Below are 23,714 nucleotides of genomic sequence, written 5' to 3' on the forward strand. Positions count from 1 at the left end.
TTGCCGTAAACACGCAATAGCGAACGTCGCTATCCTCGAATTTTCGCTTTCGTCCAACGAGCGGATTTCAGACTCGGCGCGTTCCGCCGTTTCGTTTGCATTTCCCGCCCTGTTCCCCATTTAAATATAAAAAAAACTTCTCGCCTCACGGCGAAACGATTCGACGGTCGGGCAAAGAGCGTTACCCATTTGTAAGGAAGAAGTTTCGCTCGAACGTCTTGCCTTATTCCACTTGTTACAGCCTCCTTCGTCCTAGGGAAAAGTCAAGTTTCGCAGTTTTTCAAGAAACTTTCTTATCCGAGGGCACCGCCTTCGCGGGAACGAGATAAAACACGTCGATCGTCGCTACAACGAGATAGTCGTACGCGAACCTTTTTAGTCGTGACCGCCTATCTAATTGCGGCTAATCGGTCCCATAATCCATGAGTTTCCTTAATATCCGCGCTTGCCTGTTCCTTATCTCTCTTGTCGCGTTTCTACTCTCAAGGAAACCCTTAAACGGTGGCCGCACTTATTCGAATTTTTAGCACGTCGCAAATGTAAAATGTGAAAGAGCTAATTATACATTTTCGATCAAAAAGCAGAAAGATCCGTTGAGGTAATGAATCGGCGGCATGGATATAGTGTTTGTCAAACGAAATGTAACGCTCGTATCGTGTCATGCGCAACTCAGGATAGCCTGAAATGAAATCGTATCGCGAAACAGCGGGTACAAGCTGGATCGAATATTTCATAAGCTACGGCGGCGTGGCTTCCGCTAAAACCCTAGTCCGAAATACGATACATGTTTCAAACGAGTAACGGAATACTATTTTAATCTCTGTTATGACTTGCCATTTTAGTTTCTCATTACATTAAAATTATGACCGCCACTAGAAATGGTATTTCATACTTTGAGCATAGAAAAATTCGGATAACATGCATATGGTAAAAATGTAGATGCGTTTGAATTTAGCACCGGATGGATTACGAGAGAAATTTCGAAAGGTACTGGAACTTTCATGCTTTGAATTTGCGAGAATTTTATCCTATTTCTGGTAGAGACTCTCTCGTTATTTATCTGATATACGTTCATTTTCTGTCTATGTAATTATAAAAAAGATTGGCTGAAGTTATACTATTTTAAAGATTGCCGCAGCGTTGAAAATTAGAACAAAAGACGTACTAAGAGTGTCTGAATTACCGAACGGACATACGTATGCAAATGATACACCAGATTCGACATTTATTGATCACACACAACGAATTGAACTTAATTCAGTGTATTTCTTTGTTTCAGCGCAGACTATTGCTAACTGCTCTAAGAACTACTATATTATGAGCCATCCGCGCGTCGTCGACAAGTCAAACACACGAGCGAATGGAGAAATCCACGACGAAGGAACGTGACGTTCTCCAAGCAACGTCGGAGTCTTCAAAGTCAATAGCGCGCTAAGAAGAGAATCCCGAACCAGTGGGCAACTGCCGACTAACTCTATAAATTCAAAACTTAAACCCGGACCGACGTTTATCGTGGGTGGTGCGCTGCTGCTCGCCACGGAGCCAATGTTTGCGCCCTAAATTTCGCCGCTGCGGCGATTCGGAAGTTTGACAGGGACCGTTAGCGCACAGCAAAACTATCCAGCAACGGCTGGATTTAATCGAAGGGAGGAATCGATCGGAAATGTCATGCCTCAACGACGAACTTCCCTCTCGACAGGGTGCAACGACATTCTCGATGTGTTTCCTTTGGCCAAGCTCTTCTTTTTTAAGCTACGACATAACAAACTTATTCTTGGCCTCTTCGAATGGGCGTTGCAGCCTTGAACGATCATTAGAAAAGGAACTTTTAATTACTAGAAAATGCTACTCCTTGATCGGTGTAGTATTTAATTGAAGCTAATAAAAGTTTATTACGTGCAGTTAATTAAAATACACTCCTTCGCGATAAAAGAGAGAAATTCATGACCCCGTCAATCTTACTTGACAACGCGGCTATGCGTCCGCAATAACTATACACCTAGCCCTTTTGTTTTCCTTTTACTACTTCTTTTTATCCATTTCACTTCGGAAAATATTTTTTACCCTTTGTCACGTAACGCACACATCATTTTAAACAAAGCCTCGCCGTTCTTCGCTCTCTTTTCATCGCGGAAATGTACGCGGGACCAAATTAATTCTCGCTTTCGAAAAACAGAGACACAGGGTCGTGGTGGTAGTGACGAGGGACGGAAAAAAAAAGAACAGGCCTGAATTTCGTGAATCGCGAGCGCAACGGGTTATTCGCGTTATCCTTCCGGCCACATGCGGACCAAAGTAAATTTCAGAATTGTTCCAACGCCTGTTGCAACATTTTGAATACATTTTGCGACGAACGTGACACGGGGATTTTATTCAAATCCATGATCGTCGCAGTTTCGTCGTGATATTCTCTGAAGTCGAACTTCTAACAAACTTCACTTGTGAAACTAAAATTTAATGCCTCTAAGCTGGGAATTGGAACAAAGTTGTAACAAGTCTCCGTATATGTAGCAATTCGTAAGAAATTGAAAACATTATTGACTTCTGTATTCTTAGTAACTCTTAACTCGTGAAACGCATTAAAAGGAAGAGAGCGAGTAAAATTTTAAGTACGCCAAATTTTTTGCTACGAGGTAGAAATTTATAAGGCAATACCTACGCGTGATCGCAGCAACTGCGACATTTACGGGGTCCATGCGCGTTCACGATGCACACAGCGCTCCCTCGTTACGGAAACAACAGCCGCGACAACATATTTCAGCTCTAATCGGACCAGCCATTACTTTCGCGAATTAAAAATCTTGAAATAAATTCCGTAGCTAGCATCTCGATAATCTACTGGCGATTCTAAATACAAAAGAGAGTCTGTTTGCAGTCGAAAATGGAGATAATTGGCTTCTAGTTAAAGCTAAACGAACTCTGTCTCTTTTATTGTTATTTTTCCCTCCCAATTGTGTGTGTGTTAATTGTCCCTTAATAAGCTCTGAATATCCTAAATCGTGCCACCAATGGTCATCGTCATTTCTACTTCACAGATGGGTTCTCGGTATTGTTTTTTTTTTTTTTTTTTTTTAACGAACTAAAAAAATGAAGAAATAAAGAAACACGAAAGCAAGAATCGTAATGGACAACAGCGACAGAAAAATTGATAATTCATTTCCCTGTGCTCGATTTGAACATACAGACGCCTCTCACGCTGGCGATAAAGTGCGCCAGGTCCGGTACCGTTATATAGTGTCATGTATCGCCTTTTTATCGGAATACCATGTCTCTAGGGCGGTCGCGTTATTGGCGTGCAAAATTTAACGATGGCCAGCGTAGTCCTCGATTCCGCCCTATCGATCCGGACATTAACCGGAGGATCGACATTCACGGGCGTGTACAACGAGCACGGTTGTTTGTTCGTTTCGAAAGATGGGTCGTTGGTGTAGTAAACAGCGGCGGATGAAGCAGCCGATTTCAGCTGTACGTTCGTTGTTTTTCACACCTTCGATGTTATTTTATGAAAGCCATTCTGTGCCGGCTAACAGTGAGAGTTTAATTTAAATATTGCTACGAGTGACGTAGTCCTGAGTGACATGTCCATTTTTTGGTTGCTCTTGTAGACCAATATTTTCGAGTTTGCATACATGCCAGCTATTCCATCCTTTATTTATTTGCGTTAACTATGAATCGCCGAAATTGCTAGGATAACCAAAAAGACCCTTTCGATGACTGAAACGTTCAATACGCTTTGAATTGCTTATTTTTCGTCAAGTTTCTTTATATACTTTCGTTCAAGGATGAAGCCTGCTTTTTATGGAAAATCGTTTCATCAGGCGAGCTCGCTCGTCGTCGCGTTATTTCAAACGAATGCCTGCTCGTTAACGACGCCGGGGCAAGCCACGCCACGCGTTTACATTAATTGCTTGTCAGATAGCACGGACGCGAACTAGTAGATACAATTTATGGGATGAATAAAACTGGAATACGGTCGACAAGGCCGGCTGATAAACAACGTTATAAACAATCGGTACTCATTAAACACTCGAGTTTCCATTCCTGATCGATCCAGCGAATTTCGAACGTATCTGTATTAATAAACGAGCACGTGCTTTGACATACATTGAACGCGAGGTTTAAAATCCAATTTATACAATTTCGATTATAATTACTTAAGGCGCTGTCCAACTCTATTAAAAAGCAATTTACTCACTTTCCGTGGCTTCCTGTTTACGGTTAATGGAACTGGGAAAAATTACAAATGTTTGTCATCGAGTTTACTAAATTACCAATTACAAAATAAGGACAGTATAAAATGCAATTTCAAAGTCTGGGAACGAGTTCAAATTTTGTCTTAGAGAAAACGTTATCGAGTTAGGCAAAGTTAATTGCCGGACGTTATCGTTCTTCAGCCCGTGGTATCGACTTTATTACTTGGAATTATAGTCACACCTCTGGCCATTATTAAACATTAACGGACTGTCTGTACGAGCTCTTAAGCCGGTTTAAGGACTGCATTTACAGCACGTGATAAGACTTTCACAGTACGCGATGCTCGGAATAACAGATATTTTATAGAAGAGCTTCAACTAAGTTCGCAACGAAGCTTCGTATGTTATAAGCTTAAACTTTTCATTTTGTCTGCGTCGCTGTTGTATATGCGCTACTTGATATATATTGCACTATAGAATCGATATACGACGCAACATTTCATGCGTATCCAAAGCTAAACGAAGCTCTGGAAGTTATTACAACGAGTACGCCAGCGCTTTGTTATAGGCAGACCATATCTACTTACGCGTTCTCTGTATCTTTGTGATTACCTGTTCATTATTTGTTCATACACCTTGATACAAATGTTTTTCTCGTCAAATTCTTAAAATTTGCAGCAGTATGCGATATCACGGTATAGGACAAATAACAGTGAAATCGTTATTTTCACCCTTTTACAAGCTAGACCAGCAGAAATCGTATTCGAAGAACAGTCTAAGTTCGTCTAAGAAACATTATAAGATTCCGCAAAGAAAGAAAGACAAACGAGAAAAGCACGAAGACGTGTCGCGAAGATATTATAACACGTTGGATCCAGGACACAAGGTTAGACGGACGGACTTTAACATCTAACCATTTGAATGCCAACTGGAACAGTTATGCACGAAGATAATCGATCATCTCGTCTGCACCACAACAAACGACAGCGGGCGAGCCGATGTCGCGAAAAGCGGCCAACGTCGAGGGCGCGAACCGGTTGGTTGACCGTTTATAGATTATCGATTCGGCCAGGGTGACGAACAAAAGCCACTTGCCGATGAATAGCTGAAACTTTGCCCGTTAAAATGCTTATTCGTGGTGCCCATCGTGGCAAGGCGCGGACCACGGATAATACGTACCCGAGACGAACGATAAGATCCAATTTCCAACAAGCTGTGAACGCTCAATTAAGATTCCTCAGCGGTTGATCCAAGGGGAATGTCGTAAACGGTGGCGATCGTCGAAGGGATTTAACTACTTGAAACGCTGAACATTTTATTCGGAGCTTTTACTTAGCTTTAGATTGCGTTTCATTCCTACTACAATTTTCGATAAAACATTTAGGTAGCGAATTATTAAGCTTGGTTTTGAAAGTTTTAAACTTGGAACTTATTTAAGAAGAGATTCTTCCATCAGAATCCATGCATAGCTGGCTTTCCAGTTATATATAAACTCCCTATCGACCTAGTGAACTATAGGGTACCTTTTCGTTTTTTTCGTCTTCCGGGAGTTTACATTAGCGCGTTATTGCGCGGATATCGCGTAAGGTAGAGTGCCGCTAGATCACAGGAACGAACGAACGAACAAATGATTCTGTCGGTATGACAAGCTACGGTTGTGCAGCTCGTTGAAAATCGAGGTAACGAGTCGCATACACCGGTCTTTCTCTCTCCCTCCATTCGTCTCCGTACATGCTCTATTCCCCCGCTTCCATTCCGACCTCGTTTCTTGCTGCAACGTTGGCTGCTGTAACGCTTTTGGCTTAGTCGTCGGCCGGAAATGTGCAGACCAGTTCGACCCATCTAAGTATTGCACCGTTGCGCTATTAGAGGCTAGCCCGTATTGGAAGCATTCTGCGCCGCGAGACACGGGAAACTGGGCCATTGTGTACATACAATAATTGTACGTACGTTCTGTTCCTGAGCGATAATTTTTTCCCTTTTTCTTACGAGACTTCTTTTGAAAAGTGTTCGCAGCGCTGGATGCAGCTCTTAATTGGAAAGTTTCTGCGGAATTGGTATCAATAACGGTTTTCCTCGAAGCTATGAAAAATACGACAGAATATAGATTGGCTGGTAATAATAAAAAGAAAAAAAAACAAGAGATAAAGTATCGAAGAAATGTCCAAATGATTGTAGGATCAATGGTAATTTTTGGATGCAACCCGCAGGTTGTAATTTACCCCGGCAAACAATCTGCTGGGAGCAAGGCGCGTCAGCGCAACAGCGAAATTGGTTGAAGTTGAATCTTAATTACTTTGCGACTAAATCGTTTCCCGAGCTGAAAACATGCTCGCAACAATCGGTCAGATTTTCGACCGTTGTCTCTACCTCTGTGGCTCGAAATTTCTTCGTTACCATCAAACTACTCCAATTTATACTTTGAAAATATTATCGTTAAAGCGATCGATCGATTTCCTATATTAATCTCCATTTGAGTTTCCATGATAATTCGAAGGAAGGCGGTATATCGACCAGAAGGTGGTGGACAGAGAAGAATAGCAGAAACAGAGTGATATAGGAAAGCAGAGTATTATACGCAATAAAGGGGAAACAAGAGAGCAACGTCAGACACACTTAACGTCGGAACTTTTTGCCAACGGCAGAGCCCATCCTTCTCCTTACTGGCACAGAGACGAGAAGAATGAAAGGGCAAGAAGGGACAGCGATAAATCCACAAGCGGGGTTTAAAACGTTCGCGGGACGCCTGTAAAACAGACACTGTGGCCCCACAGCGAAACGAAGCTGGACCGGGTAAGAATTATTTCTGCCTCTTGGTTAAATTATTCCATACATCCTTCATCTTCCAAATGGAAACGAGAACCTCCGCAAAACGAATTTTTTACTTTTATTTCCACCAACAAGAGAAAAAATAGCAAGAAATACAACGCTTTATTTCATCGAATTTATATCATTTTCACGAAGAATTAAAGAAAATATCATTCGTATCGATTTACATATTTGGCGATTCTCGCCATGCTTTCGAGGTAGACAACCAAGAAAACCATACTGGTAGTCTAGTATAATTCACATGGAACGGGCGCATAATTGAAAGAATAAAGAGCGTTGTTGGAGTTAACGGATATCAATGGTGGAAATGGCCTGGAGCGAGCGCACGTCCGCGTAACGTCCAACGATCCTTTATGCACGCCAGAATTATCCGGCGGGCTTGATTGAAAAATCAGCGCCGCGAGTCGCTTTTGCGCGAATAATTTCGCATTTGCTCACGCACTAGCCTGGCTCTTGTCCCTGCGGAGGGCTCTCGAGTACAGCGTTAATTCGCGGAACAATGACCACGTACCGCAAACAAAACAGCTGCCCGCTAATGTATCACGCTCGATTCGCGATGCCGGTACTTTGTAATTCCTGCGTTTGTTTTTCTCTGAACTCCAGCCTGAATAGAGGATTCGATTTACGGCAAATTAACGGCTGTTCATTGTGCGTGGGGATCGCGCGTGCTATCCATAGAGATACGTTGTAGAAATTTATTCAATTCCGCAAACCCGCCGAATAATTGTTATTTCGATAAAGCGAGATTCCAAAGGAAAAAAGAGCGCCGGTGGTTAAAGTAGAATTTGCACCGTTATGGAAGGGAGTTTATGGGCCGCTCTGCCCTTTGGAAATTGTGCGATGCTCGATTTCGGAGCTCGAATTTTGATGTTGGGGGATGAACTAACAAAGAACGCTGCAGGGTGCGATTACCTACAGAGTTTTCGAACAACTTTCGCAACTCACTGTGAATTTCTGAAATAAATGTAAAATAATGTATGAGACTAATTGACTACAATGAAAGAGAATAATTGATTGAGTGTAACAGATGGATATGATATTAACAAATGTGTGAAGTAAAAGCTTCTTCGGGAATTAGAGTACTGAATAATGGAACAGCGATGTAATACGGTTGGAAAAATTGTTTGTTTTTCAGAAGTTTAATTAGTTCAGATGATCGATAGCTTGGTTTTAAAACTTGATTGCAATATGAATTTACTTTCGACTGCGCAAAGATTTTGCTCGCGGCTAGGTCATGAGAAAAAAAAAGCGATTATTTAAATCGATGTTGCTCGATGGCTAAGACAGCGGCAGCAACAACAAAGACAAGCCTTCGGATCTGCCCGAGGCGTCGCGAAAGTGGAAGCTCAGACTCTCTAATCGCCTTTCAAAGTACAGAGATGAAATCTCGATCGATGGATTAAGTGGAATCGACGCCTCAGGCGATCAGCAGCAAAGAAAAATCGGGAAAGAAGAGGAAGCATTTTTTAACGTGAATGAAATGCGAAATACTCGACGAATTATATCCCCTATTGTCATTCACGAGGCAGTGGCTTCTATTCAGAATAAAAATTCCGCCGATATGAAACCTGACTGTACTTGGCACACTTAGCGAATCGTATTTTCGAAAACATCTTGCGACGAAAGAATGCAGAATATCGAATGGCTCTTTTTCCTCGAGTTTCAAGCGATGTAGGTTTCATTTTAAACTTTTCCCAAGTTTAAGGACCTTGTTGAAACATTGGAAAGATATCTTGTAACTTTTGATTACTCGTACACGTAACGATCTTTACGCCGACGAAAAATAATCTTTTGTGATTGAATAATAAGGGTAGAGTCAGAAATAGCCAAAGGGAAATGGCCAGGTAAACCAAAAACAATTGAAAATGAGATGGCGTCACCATGGGCTAGTTACGAAAGCCCCAGCAGCTACTTAACGTTACAGCTACTCTCAGCTTAGCGTTGCGCTGCAAGCAAAATAGCTTTTTGCCAAGTTTCCTTACGAGACTCATAGTGGCGTGGTTGGGATACGTCCAGCTTGCTACGATCATCGCTGCGCGCTTCGGTGAACATTAAACACACGATGCAATCCTGTAGAGTTCCTTCGGCAATTTGGGTTAAATAATGTAACAAAATTGGTAAACTTGATTACTGGAGCTCAGCGTGTAGATGGATCCCTGATGTTATGTTAATAAATAACGACGCATTGAGAAATAGAAGGAAAAACTGTTGCAAAGAGACATGGTTAGTTTCTTTTATCTCTTAGTACTTCTTTCATCTATATAGCGATAAAAACAAAGAGAGAAATTGGAAAAAGAATCTCGCAATTTCTTTTCTATTTCACGATTGCCCCCGAGAGGAAAACCTCTGCAATTTCCTCGGTCAAATCGAAAATTCGATGAACAATTTCCACAAGACTTTTTTATTGTTCTTTGACCGAATGTCAGTGAAGCGTAACAAAGAGAAATCATCTTCCGGTGGACTTTCAGTTAGCAATTAAGAGAAATTACAAGCTGATAAACAGGGTAAGCGGTAATAAAGTAGTTTTCCCAAGAATTCCGCATCTCGGGACGGTGGTCACGTCCCTTCGGTGAGTCCGTGGGTAAAGGACGAGTCCGAATGCGGTGCAACGGGTTACACTAGTCCCGAGAGATCGAGCATTAAGTAGCTACGGCTAGCAGCCGAACGAACTACGGCCTTGTCGCCTTGTTTCCCCATCTCCCAACGGGCCCATGCAAGATTAATCGGTGGTCGTTTAAGCTAATTCGTGGCTGACCAGCCGGCAGTTTTTTTGTTTATTTCAACTTGCTTTGGGCGACACCTAACGGAATTTAGAATTTATCGCTAACAGCGATATTTACCAGCAAATTATGTAATCTGAAGAAAAATAGGCATTTCCGTTGCAAGAATCGTAATGAATTTTCGCGTGAGTTCGATTCAAGAATAGAGTGAATCATGCCGATCACAGGAAGTATCGATCTTCACCGAGCGTCCTTCTAAGGCGACGAACGGTGGTGCAGTAATAAGAGACGATAATAGTCATTGTTATTTCATTAGAGGAGAGAGTAACGAGTACGGCAGGCGGATTTTATTGTCTTCCTTTTAAGCCACGGCACGTTTTACGAGATTAACGAGAAAGAGCATCGTCGCCGGCAGTAACCAAGCTATTGTTGAATCACGCCGCAGCCCTTACAGCTTAGAGCATCGCTATGCCCTCACGCGTACCGCCAATTATTGCGTCGTTAAACCCTTTGTTAACGATTCGAACCTCTCTCGTCCTTCGATCGCTTGTTCCATCGGAATTTTGTGCAGTTTTCGATCCATTATTATACAATTAGTGGCACAAAATCATTCTCGATTTTAAGATAATCTTAATAGTAATATAGAATTTAAATCGCTTGCAATTTATTCACTTCCGTAAAGTAACGTAGCGAGTTGTGACGACCGCCGTGGACAATGTCAAAGCCAATGCGTATTGCGGTAAAAAATTGAGATGACTATCGGTCTTTGCTCACGCTCGGGATATTGATTAAATATCGTAGAAAGATTCTCAAATTTTGAACATCAGAAAATATTTCCACACGACTGTACGTTATTTACGACCCACACCGAACGAGGGGACAATCCTGGTATCGTTCGTAGTGTTTGGTTCACGCAACCAGTACTCTACAGCCACAAGACTCGTAAAACCGACGAACGTGCCGGAGTAGAAAACGCGACGCGGTCGGGAAACGCGTTAATCGCAACAGTCGAGATCAAGACTTTCCCGGAGGAAACGTTTCGGTGCGCGATTTAACGCCGCCGCAATTATTTTTGTCGTGGTCGCGGTAAGCCTGCGTATAAACCAACAGCTGCGGCGTTCGCTGGGGATCAAGGCCGAAACAGAGAGGAAAACTGGATAGAAAACGGCGAGAATGGACAAAGACAGGAACGGGAAGCAGCCGAGGCGGCGGAAAGAGAAAGAAGGCTCGTGCAAAGAATTCCTTCGCGACTTTTTTTCACAGCGTCCACCATTTCCGGCTTGTCCCGCGGCGATTTCATTCGACCATTCGCCGGTCTACCTGGTTCGCTGGAAAGTCTTTTTTAATGACTGTTCCCGGCTCGAGAGAACTCCTAAGACTCGAAGCGAGTAGGAACCATTACGGTCAGGAATATAATCTTTTTTCCTGCAAATTTTCTCCGTTCGCGCGCTACGCTACCCTGGTCGACGCCTTATGCCCTCCTTCTTCCATCCCTTTCCACGCGACCTAGCCGTAATTCAAAAAGTTTGGTCGGATTAAAAATGTGACCAAACTCGAGCGGCACTCCAGGTCTTTGTCTCTTCCTTCCCCAGTGCTTTTCATACAGAGTGACACAAAAGTAATGCAACCCTAAGTTTCAAAGATAAAAAGAGAAAGTATAATATAAAGAACGGTAGAAAAATTCTGTGGAGCGCAGTGTTCCTTTAACGCTTGAAGTAAACTATGTCGCGGGTCAAACATTTTATTACCCTTGGCTGAAAAACAAGTGATAGAAACAAATTTGACCAGAGAAACGCGCGCGTCAACGATTCACCAGAATCTAACTTTCCAGTGGGATAAGAATTCCTTTTCGGGTACGCATAACCGGCTGGGAAAGGAAGAGAACGGCCGGAACGACGTAATAAATCGTCGAGTGGTTGCTCTGAAGAAGAGCTCCTAGCAAGGAGATTGCGCGCCCGAGGCGTGCAGATATCGCGATGAGCTTCGTGTAATCATAAAACTCGTCGAAGGCGACGCGCGCGCTGTTACGTGCTGCGATACGTTGTAAAGGACGCTTCGTTAACGAAGAACGACGAAGAGATTAAAGTCAACGAAGGAAAATGGTACACGCTTTGAAAAAGCAAAGTAGCTTAATCTGTGTATATCTGTATGTACTAAAATGTGTTGGAGTAATTACTTCGAGAAAAACTCGACACCTTTTCTTTTGTATATCCGTGACCTGGAGACCGCTGTTACGAAAAGAATAGAATTTAGTGAAAAGAATCCAAAATAAGAAGAGGTCCATATTATTGTGTCCTTGAATATAATTTTTGTTTTGGATTACAAGGTCTAGAAACAAAAGATCTATAAGTACATTTGTATTGCTGTTTCTTGTAGCTTTCAGCTAGAGCTACACACCAAGGTTAACTATTTGGTAATGTCCTTTGCTATAAATACATGAACGTGCTCCTTATCGTTCTTCCTATTGTATTGTAACACTGAAAGAGTGAGGATCTAGATCAGCATACAGTACACCTGTACTTGTGCTTATTTCAATATATTTTTCTATTACAAATTCATCCACTCGTTCCTCCATCAGTCAACCACAACATAATGCAAGGACAGAAGGTCGTTCTATATCGTGGTTATATTTTTTAGACTTTTTCTTTCTCAAATTTATATAATTTGAGATATTTAGAATGCAATTATTTGAAGATTTCTATTTCGATAACGGAACGACTCGTGACGACGTATCGCGTCTCTTACACGCAAGCAATAACCATTCATCGACTGTTATAAAATCAATAAGCTGGCATCGTTGGTCGCGTGTTTAGCCTTTATCCTATTTAAAAATGTTGTTACATGTGACAGCTCGACAAAGCCTGAACTTTCAAGGTTATTATACGATCGGTTATATTATAACAGATACGGTAAGCTTGACATTTAAGTTCTTCAACTTGAATAATTGCTGTGGCTTGCTGAATCAATTATATTGTTCAAGAATATATTTAACTATTGTTACGTGTGGAAAATCACGAATAGATATTTTGCTCCTTTCTCGAAGAAGCACCAAAACTTCGCAAGCTGGATTAGTGGCGGTTAAGTCGCGGAAATTAACTGCTATTAGTAACGGAGGACGGGAAACTGAACGATTCCGCAAGAACTTTAGAATGTATAGTTCTTGGGCCAAGAATGCCAGCCAGCTATAAATTTCGATCTGATATTAATTCTCAGGAAGAAGACTTTTGGAGCGTCGTTTATTTGAGGTAACCTCTATGTAGAATATAGTAAATGTGGTTGAAGAAAGCAAACAGAAACGGTGGTGACACATATAGTTGAACAGATAACACATTTCATTCTCTTCCTTACGAGAATTACGAACAAAGAGAAAGAAACGTATCTCAAATGAAAATTTTGATCGAACACTCGTACCAATTTTAGCTACGCAGCAAACGCATAGAAATACGCGATTCACCCTCAAACCATCGATAAATCAGTTTTCGAGTGGAGTAACGTGAGCAATCCTTGCGTCAACCCGTTAATCTTTCGGTAGTGATAAATCATCGTGCACCTCCACGCTGCTTACGATCAATTTCTGGCGACGCTCAAGTTGCGCTTATTATTTTCCAGTTAGCTCGTGTAACGTGCCCCAGAAACGACAACAACTTCTTCGTCATGATCAAGCCGCCACTTTCACGTAAGCCGGTCCTTCTGCAATATCAGACTCTTGTAGGTCGCGTAATCCCTTTAGTATGCGCACCGTTTCATGTTGTCGACGCGATAAGTATACTCTCATAGTTTGGCTCTTTTAATACGTGTATACACGTTTCATTTATCGCGAACAAGTTTTCTAAGGCATATTAATATCACTGATTTATTATAGTAACCCAGAAAGTATAAAAACGAAGGGAAAAGTAATCGGTTAATTAGATCCATAAAATTTTGCCGAGGATTCGCAAGTTCAGCAAGACCAATACCTCGTAAAACACGATTCTCTCTGAAATATATAAAAAATGTAGAACGCGAGAGGAAAAGCTAATCGAGCTTAATAGTTCGTGCCACGAAACCGTATATTCTTTAGAAAGATAAGTTCAGAGGTTTGACGTGTAAGCTGACTTCTAAAGCACTTTGGTGGTGGAAAGACAACAACGTCGACGTCTCGGAATACCTTAATCTGTCGATAATTCCGTGTCAAACCGAATATCGCTAGCTAAAGAAGTTTGTCTAGCAGCGACACGTCCACTCTTTTCTCTCGCGGATTTACGAGCTTGAAACCTTCGGGCGCATTATTCCTCGGGTTTTTTGCGTTGATTGTGATTAATGGTCGATCGAATTCTTTTGGAAAGAGAATGCTTCTCGCCTGCATCTTATACATATAATCAGATTATTTCTGCACCTTAATAAATTATAATAGAAAAAGCACTCTGGAAACTATCGATTTTCGGTTTTGCATCGCATGCCCTTTAAACAATTTCCTTAAATAAACGAATCGTGCGCATTTGAAAAGTAGGCTAGCTGTTCCTGCCATTTGCCGGTTCGCGCAGTTAGGTGTTCGACCAATTTAAATATTTATCTGTCCGATACTCTTTTCACGCTTTCAGCTACGACCGGTTCTCCTAGTGAAATCCATTACAGACTATTCACCTCCAATTCTGCAGCTGACAGCTCCATCAAGCCTCGTTGGATGATTGGCCCATGGAGAGTCTTGCTCGGTAAGAGAAGCATCTCGACTGGAATTCACACGATTTACAATGCCTTTCAATTATTCCTTAGATTCACATGCCTGTAACTCTATAATTGACATTTTCTTGTATACTTCGTTGTTTTCAAAAAATCATTTATTGCACCGACATAATGCCTTTTCTTATCCATCATGTTTTTCACCGTAGTTTTGCATTCCTATAGCTCGGCTTAGCAAAATATATTCCTAAATCACAATGCCAGTAATACAAGAAATCAAGGCGAGAGTTTATCGCGAAACGTCACCGGTTAATATCATAATGGGTGGTCGAGGAATTAGGCAACGTACCTAGGAAGACTCTCGGCTGCAGACGATAATAACTTCCTGAATTTTCCGCCCATTGTCGGGAAATGTTGCAACTTGTTCGATAACTATTCCGGCTTTTGCAGTAAACGCGACCCAACCTCTTTAACAGCGTCTCTTGCAATCTCAAGTTTCGTTACACAATACAAACGAGAACTGCTTTTGATATCAGAACGAAAAATTACAAATAAGCAATTCTATCACCGAACGTTTTAATTCTTTTTTTGATAATTGGCGAAATTATTGACGGTGTAATAGGATATTGATCGCCAGGCTTGGTGGATTAAATAAAGTATGATGCTTCCAAGGAACGTATAAACGGGAATCTTTCGCTATTTCACGTTCAGGTGAGATATAACGCTGACAAGAAACGAAATGTGGGTGGAGGGCGAAACGTTCGCTGCATTGGCATCCATAAATCATCATGCTGGCATGTTTAATGCATGTTTTTCAATTGTTTCAGAGGTCACGTATTCGCGCGGCTATTCCTTCGACGCGATCGATTTACGGTTGCCACTGTATTGTTCGAATTGCGGACATCGTTATCGGGTTTGATGCTTTTCCGGTATCCTTTTGATCTGCGTACGAGGAAGCACGTGAGCTTCCAAAAAATGCTGCACAGGTCGAATGAAATTTATGATACTGCGATGAACGGTGAATGTTCTCCAGTATTTCATAATCTAGAAGACTGGTCATCGATCATCCATCAAGAGTTCTCTTGTGGTTGTCATTTGAAACCGAGTTAAAAGCGTTTGATATTCATGATTAAAATGCAAAAATAAATGTTAATCTCACGTTAAAATCTGCTAACATAAGAAAAGTTTATCTTCTACATTTTCCTACTATTTTTCTTTCGTATTTGTACTCGACAGGGGAAATATGAGAAATTATTCCGCGAATATAACGAAACTTTAGGACGTTTCATATTTTGCAAGTGAAGTTTTCTCCGCGTACCATGCACATTCGTTAACTGTGTCTGACCAGCATCGATCCAATTCTATTTACAGCGCTCGGCATTTTAATATTGTATCGCTTCGTCGCATTAATCTCTGTTTTATTTATTTAGACGTTATCGAGCAAGTTTTGTAAGATAAATTCATTCACGATGAAAATACTCATAACTCATCCTGATCTTTTTAAAATGTTAGCCTCAACTTGTACAATATTTCTCCCTTTTCAATCGTAGTAACGTACAAACTTCAACTGAAATATTAATTTTCATTGCCGAAATTCCGGCACCCTGATAAGAAGCACTACGGTTGGCTGCTTTCTTTAAATTTTCCAGCCACATCGGCGAAAACAGGAGACAAAAATTCCGCGGAGTTTACCCTCGGCAAATCTATTATCCGGATGATCCGATATATAGCGACGCGCAACAGGATTCCCGCCTAGCCCCAACACTTTGCCCAGCAACGTCAAAAGGAGCAACGTTATTCCTTTGGAACGAGTTCTCCCCGTCGAAATTGAAAAGTCCTACCACAACTTCGACTCGCGGAGGCACATGTTTTCTTTGCCTCTCTTGCTTCGATGTTATTCCCTGAATTCCATCCGATCGTGATCCCTAAAATACCGTTACGTTTCCTCTCTATTTCTGACCGCGAGACGAACACCGGAAACGTGCTATCACATCTTCAGGATGAGCAAGAAGAAAAGGATATGACAGATAATATTTTCGCAAAGCTTTTTAGTCGTAAAACAGATACCATAAATCGTTCCATTGCCTACCATAAATACCACAATATACTACATACGGCATATCAAAATATATAGAAAGACAAGCTTCGTGCTTACAATTCCTAAGGAATCAAAGAGTAAGACCTCAATTACTGCTTTTTGGATAATGCAGTTTACGTTGAAATTACATTCTAGAAATATTTTTTCATAAAGGCAACCACGTGCTCCCTAGATTCTAACCTTTCCAGCCTGCCAAGCATTTACGCGATGCAGGCTGAAGTGGACCTATTTTTCTTAGGTCAGCACAACGCGTGGCGTGCAACCGGCGTGTAACGTGCCAAAAAATGCAAAGCTCAACGACGCTACGCGGTTAGAGCGCAAAGTGGTAAGACGTCGTCTGCCTCTGTTAGTGTCGTTTCTCTCTTTGTTCCTCTAATTTCCTACACTGGCAGATAAATGAAGGCTGAATTAGTGCTCTGCTAAATAGTAGCGTTGGTTCTGTACCTTCAAAAGCCGCACGCGTACAAGAGTTAGCGCTTTAATTAAATTTCATAATTAGTTGTGGCGTGTAAGACCGTTTACGAGGTTGACCACGCCTTCATCTTTACACTCATCAGCCGTCATGCACGTCGATGATTGCATCTATAAAATCCGCATACCGACCAATTTTATCATTCGATTACCGAGACTCGCAGTTCTTTCTAACCAAAGGATATCGTATGAATTATGATCGACCAGTCTACTTGACGATGCCAAAGATTATATAATCAATTACACAGTATTCAATTAAATCTTCCTTACTAACTTAAAGAATCTTTCTTATATTTAAATTCCAATACACCAAAGTATTCTGTATTTCGAAGGATTTATACAATTCTTTACTATACATAACCAAAGAATCGATTGAACAGCTGTAGAATCCTTAGCAAGAATCGAGCAATCGTTTCCCGGGCGAGCGCCAGAAGGAAACGCGAAACGTTGCTGTGAATTAGCATAACAAGATTCTACGGTGTACGTAATGCGGCAACGCCACGGACTTGCCACAGATTTGCATGGTCCATTTAAATACAATTTCTCTTCCTCGATCAAGAAATTACGTGAATACGCGAGCGCAACCTTCCCCTTTGGATGTGTTGCGCGCCGCAACGTCGAGGCGGATTAAAGGGGCTTGCATTAAAGCCGCCTTCCAAAGAAAAACTCAACGATTCTCCATCGTTCCCTCCGCTTTACGTGCCCTCTCTCTTTCTCCCTTGTCTCGTATCTCGCGTGCCATGCTAATTAATTCTGCTTGTATATTAATCGTACTATCTGGACTATCGCGCAACATCCTGTTGCCTTTCCCCTCCCTCTGCCGTGAACATGACGGACATTAGGTTAGTCAACCCTATATCCCTTTCTGTTTTCATAACAGAACCAATTTACATAAGATTAAAAATTGATCGAGCAGCCTTTCGTCACAAGAAGAGATTTTAATTAACAACTGAATTAACCTTGTCGCGATTATCTGTTGTCGCAAGATTGAGCCATACCGAAGGAAAACTTTAAGTATTTCTATTGAATAATACTTAGAAATTGCATTAAATTTTATAAAACGTATTATAGGAGATAACGAAGCGTAGTACACAAACTCTGAACTAGTGAACGAAATTATACAAATAAAAATTATAGCTCTGATAACGTATAAATGTGGCCGTACATTTTTAAGTAGTATAGGACCGTGTATACTCAGACGCCCTAGTCAAAAGCTCTTCCAACAATTTCACACGCAATTACGTATCTCTCGTTGGAAAATTGCATTCTGCCTCGCCGACTATATCGATTACCGAATCTCTGAGGCTTCTCGGAATCAAAGAAAAAGAGCCAACGGATCCCTGAAATTTCCGGTGGCCAGTGTTGTTCATAGTGAAAAGTAAACGGCGCTGTTTCCCTGGTAAGGGATCCAACGTCAGGATGGCAAAGGCACTTCGCTGTGAAAGGTTCGCGTCGTTTTTCACTCCAGTAGCCGGTAAGCGATAAGCGAAGCTGGGAGAAACGCCGTGGAAGATAGAAACCGCCTGGCGAATCCTACGAAACAAATGCCCGGAACGTGTTGGCTTCCACGTGTGTATATATACATAGATACACACCTGACCAGCGCGTTTTCGGCCAGTTGAAGCGATCTGCAAACACGTATCGTACCGAGGATTACGTGTAAGTATCGTGAACGGTAAAAATAAGCGGGTAGGAGCGGAATTGAACAGAATAGTTTCGGCATGGCGCAACCTCGACGGGCCAGCGTTTGCGCATTGGCGCGCGCGCGCCCTCGTGAATCGACTAACCGGCGAGATTGTCGGTCCACCATTTCAACGGAGATGCAAATGCACTCCTACATTTGTTTTTCAACGAGTTCGGAGACGCTTAGCTAGCGATTTACAGAAGGTACCGAGGCGAAGAATAGATGGATGCTGGGAATAAAACTGACCGTACCTACTGGATTTTATAATAGTCGATATACGTAGTTTGTTCTAGGTTCCTTTTAATTAAGAACTTCGTATAAAAGCTATGAAATAAACTGAAATTGACAGAGGACACGAGCTGTGCCGAAAATTGAAAAGATACTTGCGTTATTGAATTTTGAAGCTATAGAAAATTGTGTTAGTTACGTATTGAGATGAAAACTGATACTGTACGCGTAATAATTCTGTAACAATTCTGTGTATCAACAATCGAGTTATTGGTGAAATACAAAAAATCAGTGGCATGAGGGTTTCGAGCACGAGCAAGATAAGGGGATGAATTGCAATGATGGAGGGGGGAGGGAGGTAGGGTGATCAGGTGAATTCCACGGTTGCAAAACGATTTATGAGAAGCGAACACCCGGCTGTAAAATAACACTTCCCATTCAAATCGGCAAATTAATGGTCGTTTTCATGGATTCTTTGTTTGCACTGGCCGGACAATGGCTCGCTGCAGGGTTATTATTCTGAAATACTACTATTATATTCAACCGAGTTGAAGCAGAACCCCTGGAACGTACGCGGCCAGCTCTCGTTGACAACTTTTTCCCCATGAACACCACGGGAGCTGAATTAGAAACAGAAGATTTGCTCGCGCATTATTCGACTGATCCTTTTCTAATAACATATCGTTGCGTTATTTTAATGAAATACTTTTAAATGCGAATAATCGAAAAGTTGGCACGACATTTCAATATTCCAGAGGTTATAAATAAAGTTTTAGACATTTGATTGACGCGTAACCTGTTATTTTTACCGTTTCATTTATCGATTAACTAGTAAAAGTTCAAAATCCTAGAAGCTTAAAAAGTTTATCAGAAATGTCGGAGACTCAACTCTATTCCAGTATTAATTTATTCTTTGTCTCTGTCACTTCGAGATTTATTTCCGGTTACATTTTTCCCCGAATAAACATCGTAGAACCAAATGAAAAAGTTAAAGGTAGGAGTGACTGATCGATTATCTCTGATATAATAGTACATCGCAATGATATTCGTTCACGTGCATCAAACAAACGCATATTCATTTCCTAATCGAACACTAATATCCTCGCGAAGGCAAAGAAATTTTTCCCGCTTTTCGTGTTTCTCTTTTTATCCTCTCCTGTCTTTTCTGTATCGAAATTAATCCATGTCACTCACCTAGACGCATGAAAATCCTTTGACAACGACAGGGCATCGATGAAAGGCCGTTGAAGAATCGGCGCATATTTCTGCCGTTCGAAAAGGTCCCGTCGCAGTCGTCGAGCACAAAGAGCCGTGCCGTTAGAAATGAAAACGCGAAAAATGGGAGAAAAGGGATGCGCAAATCTGAACATGCCTAGACTAGTGCCCGATTTTTCCATAATAACGATCTACAGACACAGCCAGAATTTCAAATATTCCGAACAAAATGTTCAAAGCGAATTATTCTGGTAATAAATTATACCGTTGGATGCTCCAGCGACCGTCCGAAATCACTCGTAAAAAAGGAGCCAGGGAACTGTTCTCAAATGAATTTCTGCGGAAGGTAAATATATGAACCATACATTCATTCTATTTCCATTCATTTTATTCGGAGTTTCGTGGGTGTTTCGATGAAGTGGTAAAAGCATACATCTGCGCGGCACAAAGAAATCTGTAAACTCTAACCGGAAGCGGACATGGATACTCGAAGGAAGGATACTTTGATCCATCGTGAACCAATAAAAGATGTCTCGATTAGATTGACGAGAAAATCGCGAAATTTTGGATAGTAAAAAGTCCGAAGGATGATAAACCAAGCAAAATATTTTCTTCGAAGAAATATCTTTGATACAAGCTAACTCTTTCATCGCGCTATATATTTGACTGTGCTTAAGATATTTGTAGCGCGACAATATACCTTGAAAGTAGAGCATGCCGAGACTCAAAAGTCATATTCTCTTAGGAAAAAATTTGTCGGTTGTATATATTTTATAATATACTTTATAATGAACAATTCAGAAATGGACACAACGGTAACTTCATATTATAATATTTACATAGACTGTAACGCTGAAGACTCGGACGCCGAAATTACATACTTCACGTTACTTTTATTTGAAAACGGCTAAAAGAGGGTTACGTTTTACGCAGCATGCTAGTTTTTTAACAAGTTTATAATTTTTTCTGTAATTAATCAAAAAGTCATTTTCGCAGCGGCTTACTATAGGAATTACGTGTTAAAAATCCCAACTTTGAAGATGAATATATCTACTTCGATAATGATAGACTCTCCAAAAATTGAATCACATATAGATAATATACTAAATAACGTATCTTCAATATCTCAAAGAAAGTGTAAGGAAATTAATCTATGCTACAACTGTCTTAACTAATATACGAGCTAAGGTATGCTCAAAATAAATTCTTTCGTATTATGCGACTTAATGTAAAATAGTACCGCAGGAAATAAATGTAAGAACAAACAAATTCAATTAACTTTTCCTAAATTATAAGCAAATTATAAATATAAAGTACACGAACGGCCACGGAAGTATTAATAACAGATCTCGTACCGATATTCAAAGTGATTTGAAAGAATTGTGTATCTTACCTTGAACCGGTGCGTAAATGTTTAGGTACAGACAATCCTCGCTCTGGTTCTTTAGGTAGGGCAGCAGCCTCCTCAAGTACTCGACTCTACCTTTCGGCATTTTGTCGGTAAGCTCGGGCAGCCTTTGCGGGCAAACAGGCCCGAATTTATCGGCCACCTTAACGCCGTGCCAAAGCGCACTGCTGACAGGGGGCATAAAACGCAACGAGCCGATCGGCGGCGACGCGTACGGAACGCCACGGTACACCTCGACGCCCTCGAGGTGCCGATCGAGGGTCACGATAACGCCCGATAGTTCCCCATACTTTGTCCTGACGATCCTCGAGCTGAGCTCGGCGCTGGCGGTCGCCAGGATTAGGCCGAGCAGCGCCAGGATCGACGACGTCATCTTCGTTCGCGCCCTTGAAACCCCGTCTCCACGCCTGCTCCCTTTCGCGATCACTCGAGCTCGACCAACGATTTCATTTCCCCCTAGAACTTCTACCCGCCCCCGGAGGCTGGAACGCGCGCGATCGTGCCCACCTCGTCGCCACGAGGACCAGGTGCGCGTCCAGGATGCATCAGTAGGCGATCGGCGTCGAAACGAATTCCACAATGTTCAAAACGTACAACCCAAAGGGTTCGTTTATTCTTTACGACGTTTAATTGCTCCTCGAAGTACATTCATCTCATTCTTAGGCTTTCAGAGATCCGTTAGATGTTATTATCGCTGAAAGATGAACGAGTTTGTCAATTCAAACCGAGTCTCTTTTCACGTTCAACGTTGTTTGTCTATCCTTCTGGGAAAACCTGCTGACGACCTTTCATGAGCAGTCAACACACGACCAAAGACATCCCCGAGTCAGCGTTATGAAAGGTAAATACGGCGAGTTCGCACAGCACACTTTTTTTTCGTCTGTTATGCCTGACACGATTTTTCGATGGTATCTCGAAAATGGTGTCCTAATTGCGTCGACACGACAACACAACTGGATTAAACTTCGAGAAGGGTAGTTCGTCGTTTCAGAGCAATGGCCCAGATCATTTTAAAAATATCGTGAGAGTTACAAAAAGACGATCTCGTTCTTGATAGCATGCTTGATATGGCGGTACAAATAAAAAGCGCTCGCCCTAATGATGCCCAAGAGAAAGCCACGGCTCCGATGTTTACCGGTTCGCTTCATTCTTATGACCTAGCTCGCCAGAGCGAATAGAGGAAGCAAGGCACCGGATGCCGTCGAATTACGTCCACCGTTTTACTGCTCTTCTCTATTCCCTTTCTCTTTCCTTTCCTTTGGACGGACTGCAGCTTCTCAAATTTTCTTCTTCCGCTTTTACGCGGACATCCCCTCTCTGTTTCTCGTATATATCTGTCTTTCACGGAATTGTGCAAAAAGCATTTGGCAATAACTTGGTATAGAATAAAACGTTATTGTTCTAGAAAATCACTATCTAATATGGACATTTCATAATCCGAGCAACTTCAGTGAACCACCATCCAAAGACACGAACTTCGATCGATCACTAACGGTTGACGAAAATTTCACACCGAATCACTGTCAAACGACGTGTCGTTCCATTGTGTCCTAACCAACAGACTGCCTCGGTCAGACAACTTGCGTCTACATGCACTGTTCACCCCTGCGATCACCTGGTTTACGTCCCTCTTACGCCGTACTGGACCAGTTCAGAGGCAGTTCGCAAGTATTTAGTGGTAACAGATCTCGTCCCTTGTTTTTAACGAGCAACGATAGATAATGTAAATCGTACGAATGCACGCAGTCCCTTCGATTCGGCCGGAATTTGCCTCGGAATGACACACGCGACAACACTGGACCGAGAACACTCTCTTCACGCACTTCACACTTCCTGGAGTCATGTGGTGATTCCTTCGTCACGTGGTGGCCGCGTAATGCGATCCAATCCACAGATAGATCGCGAGGATCATGCATTAGAAGGAAAAGGACGCGAGACGCGGACGCGAACTCCGCTGGACCAGAGGAGCCGATCTTTCCGTTACTTGATCCTCGGACAGACTGGCGTCAGGCGATGTTGCTCGCACGGAGCTGCGCATGCCCCGCGCATACGCTGCCCACACCGCTCGCGACATGGGCGGAAGTCCGCGGACACGTCGATATAGCAGATGACATTGATATCGACTTGAGAAATTTGGTTCGTGTCTCAATTTCGCGAGTATGAATTTTGGTACTTTCACAACAAACCGACTTAACCTATCGCGACCGCT

The 23,714-nt window shown here is 42.0% G+C and overlaps 1 protein-coding gene across 1 annotated transcript in view; it reads right to left on the minus strand.

The window, feature by feature from the left end:
* The window catches only part of Nlg3 (Neuroligin 3), a 223,406-nt gene extending 199,903 nt beyond the window's left edge, over positions 1 to 23,503 (minus strand). The window contains exon 1 of the mRNA XM_069120995.1: positions 21,491 to 23,503. Coding sequence (XP_068977096.1) covers positions 21,491 to 21,878 — 388 coding nt within the window. The 5' untranslated portion in view covers positions 21,879 to 23,503. The remainder of the gene's footprint in view (positions 1 to 21,490) is intronic.
* Positions 23,504 to 23,714: the final 211 nt, after the last annotated feature.

The sequence above is a fragment of the Bombus flavifrons genome, chromosome 9 (assembly GCF_040668555.2).
Source record: "Bombus flavifrons isolate JBK064 chromosome 9, iyBomFlav1_principal, whole genome shotgun sequence".
Lineage (NCBI taxonomy): Eukaryota > Metazoa > Arthropoda > Insecta > Hymenoptera > Apidae > Bombus > Bombus flavifrons.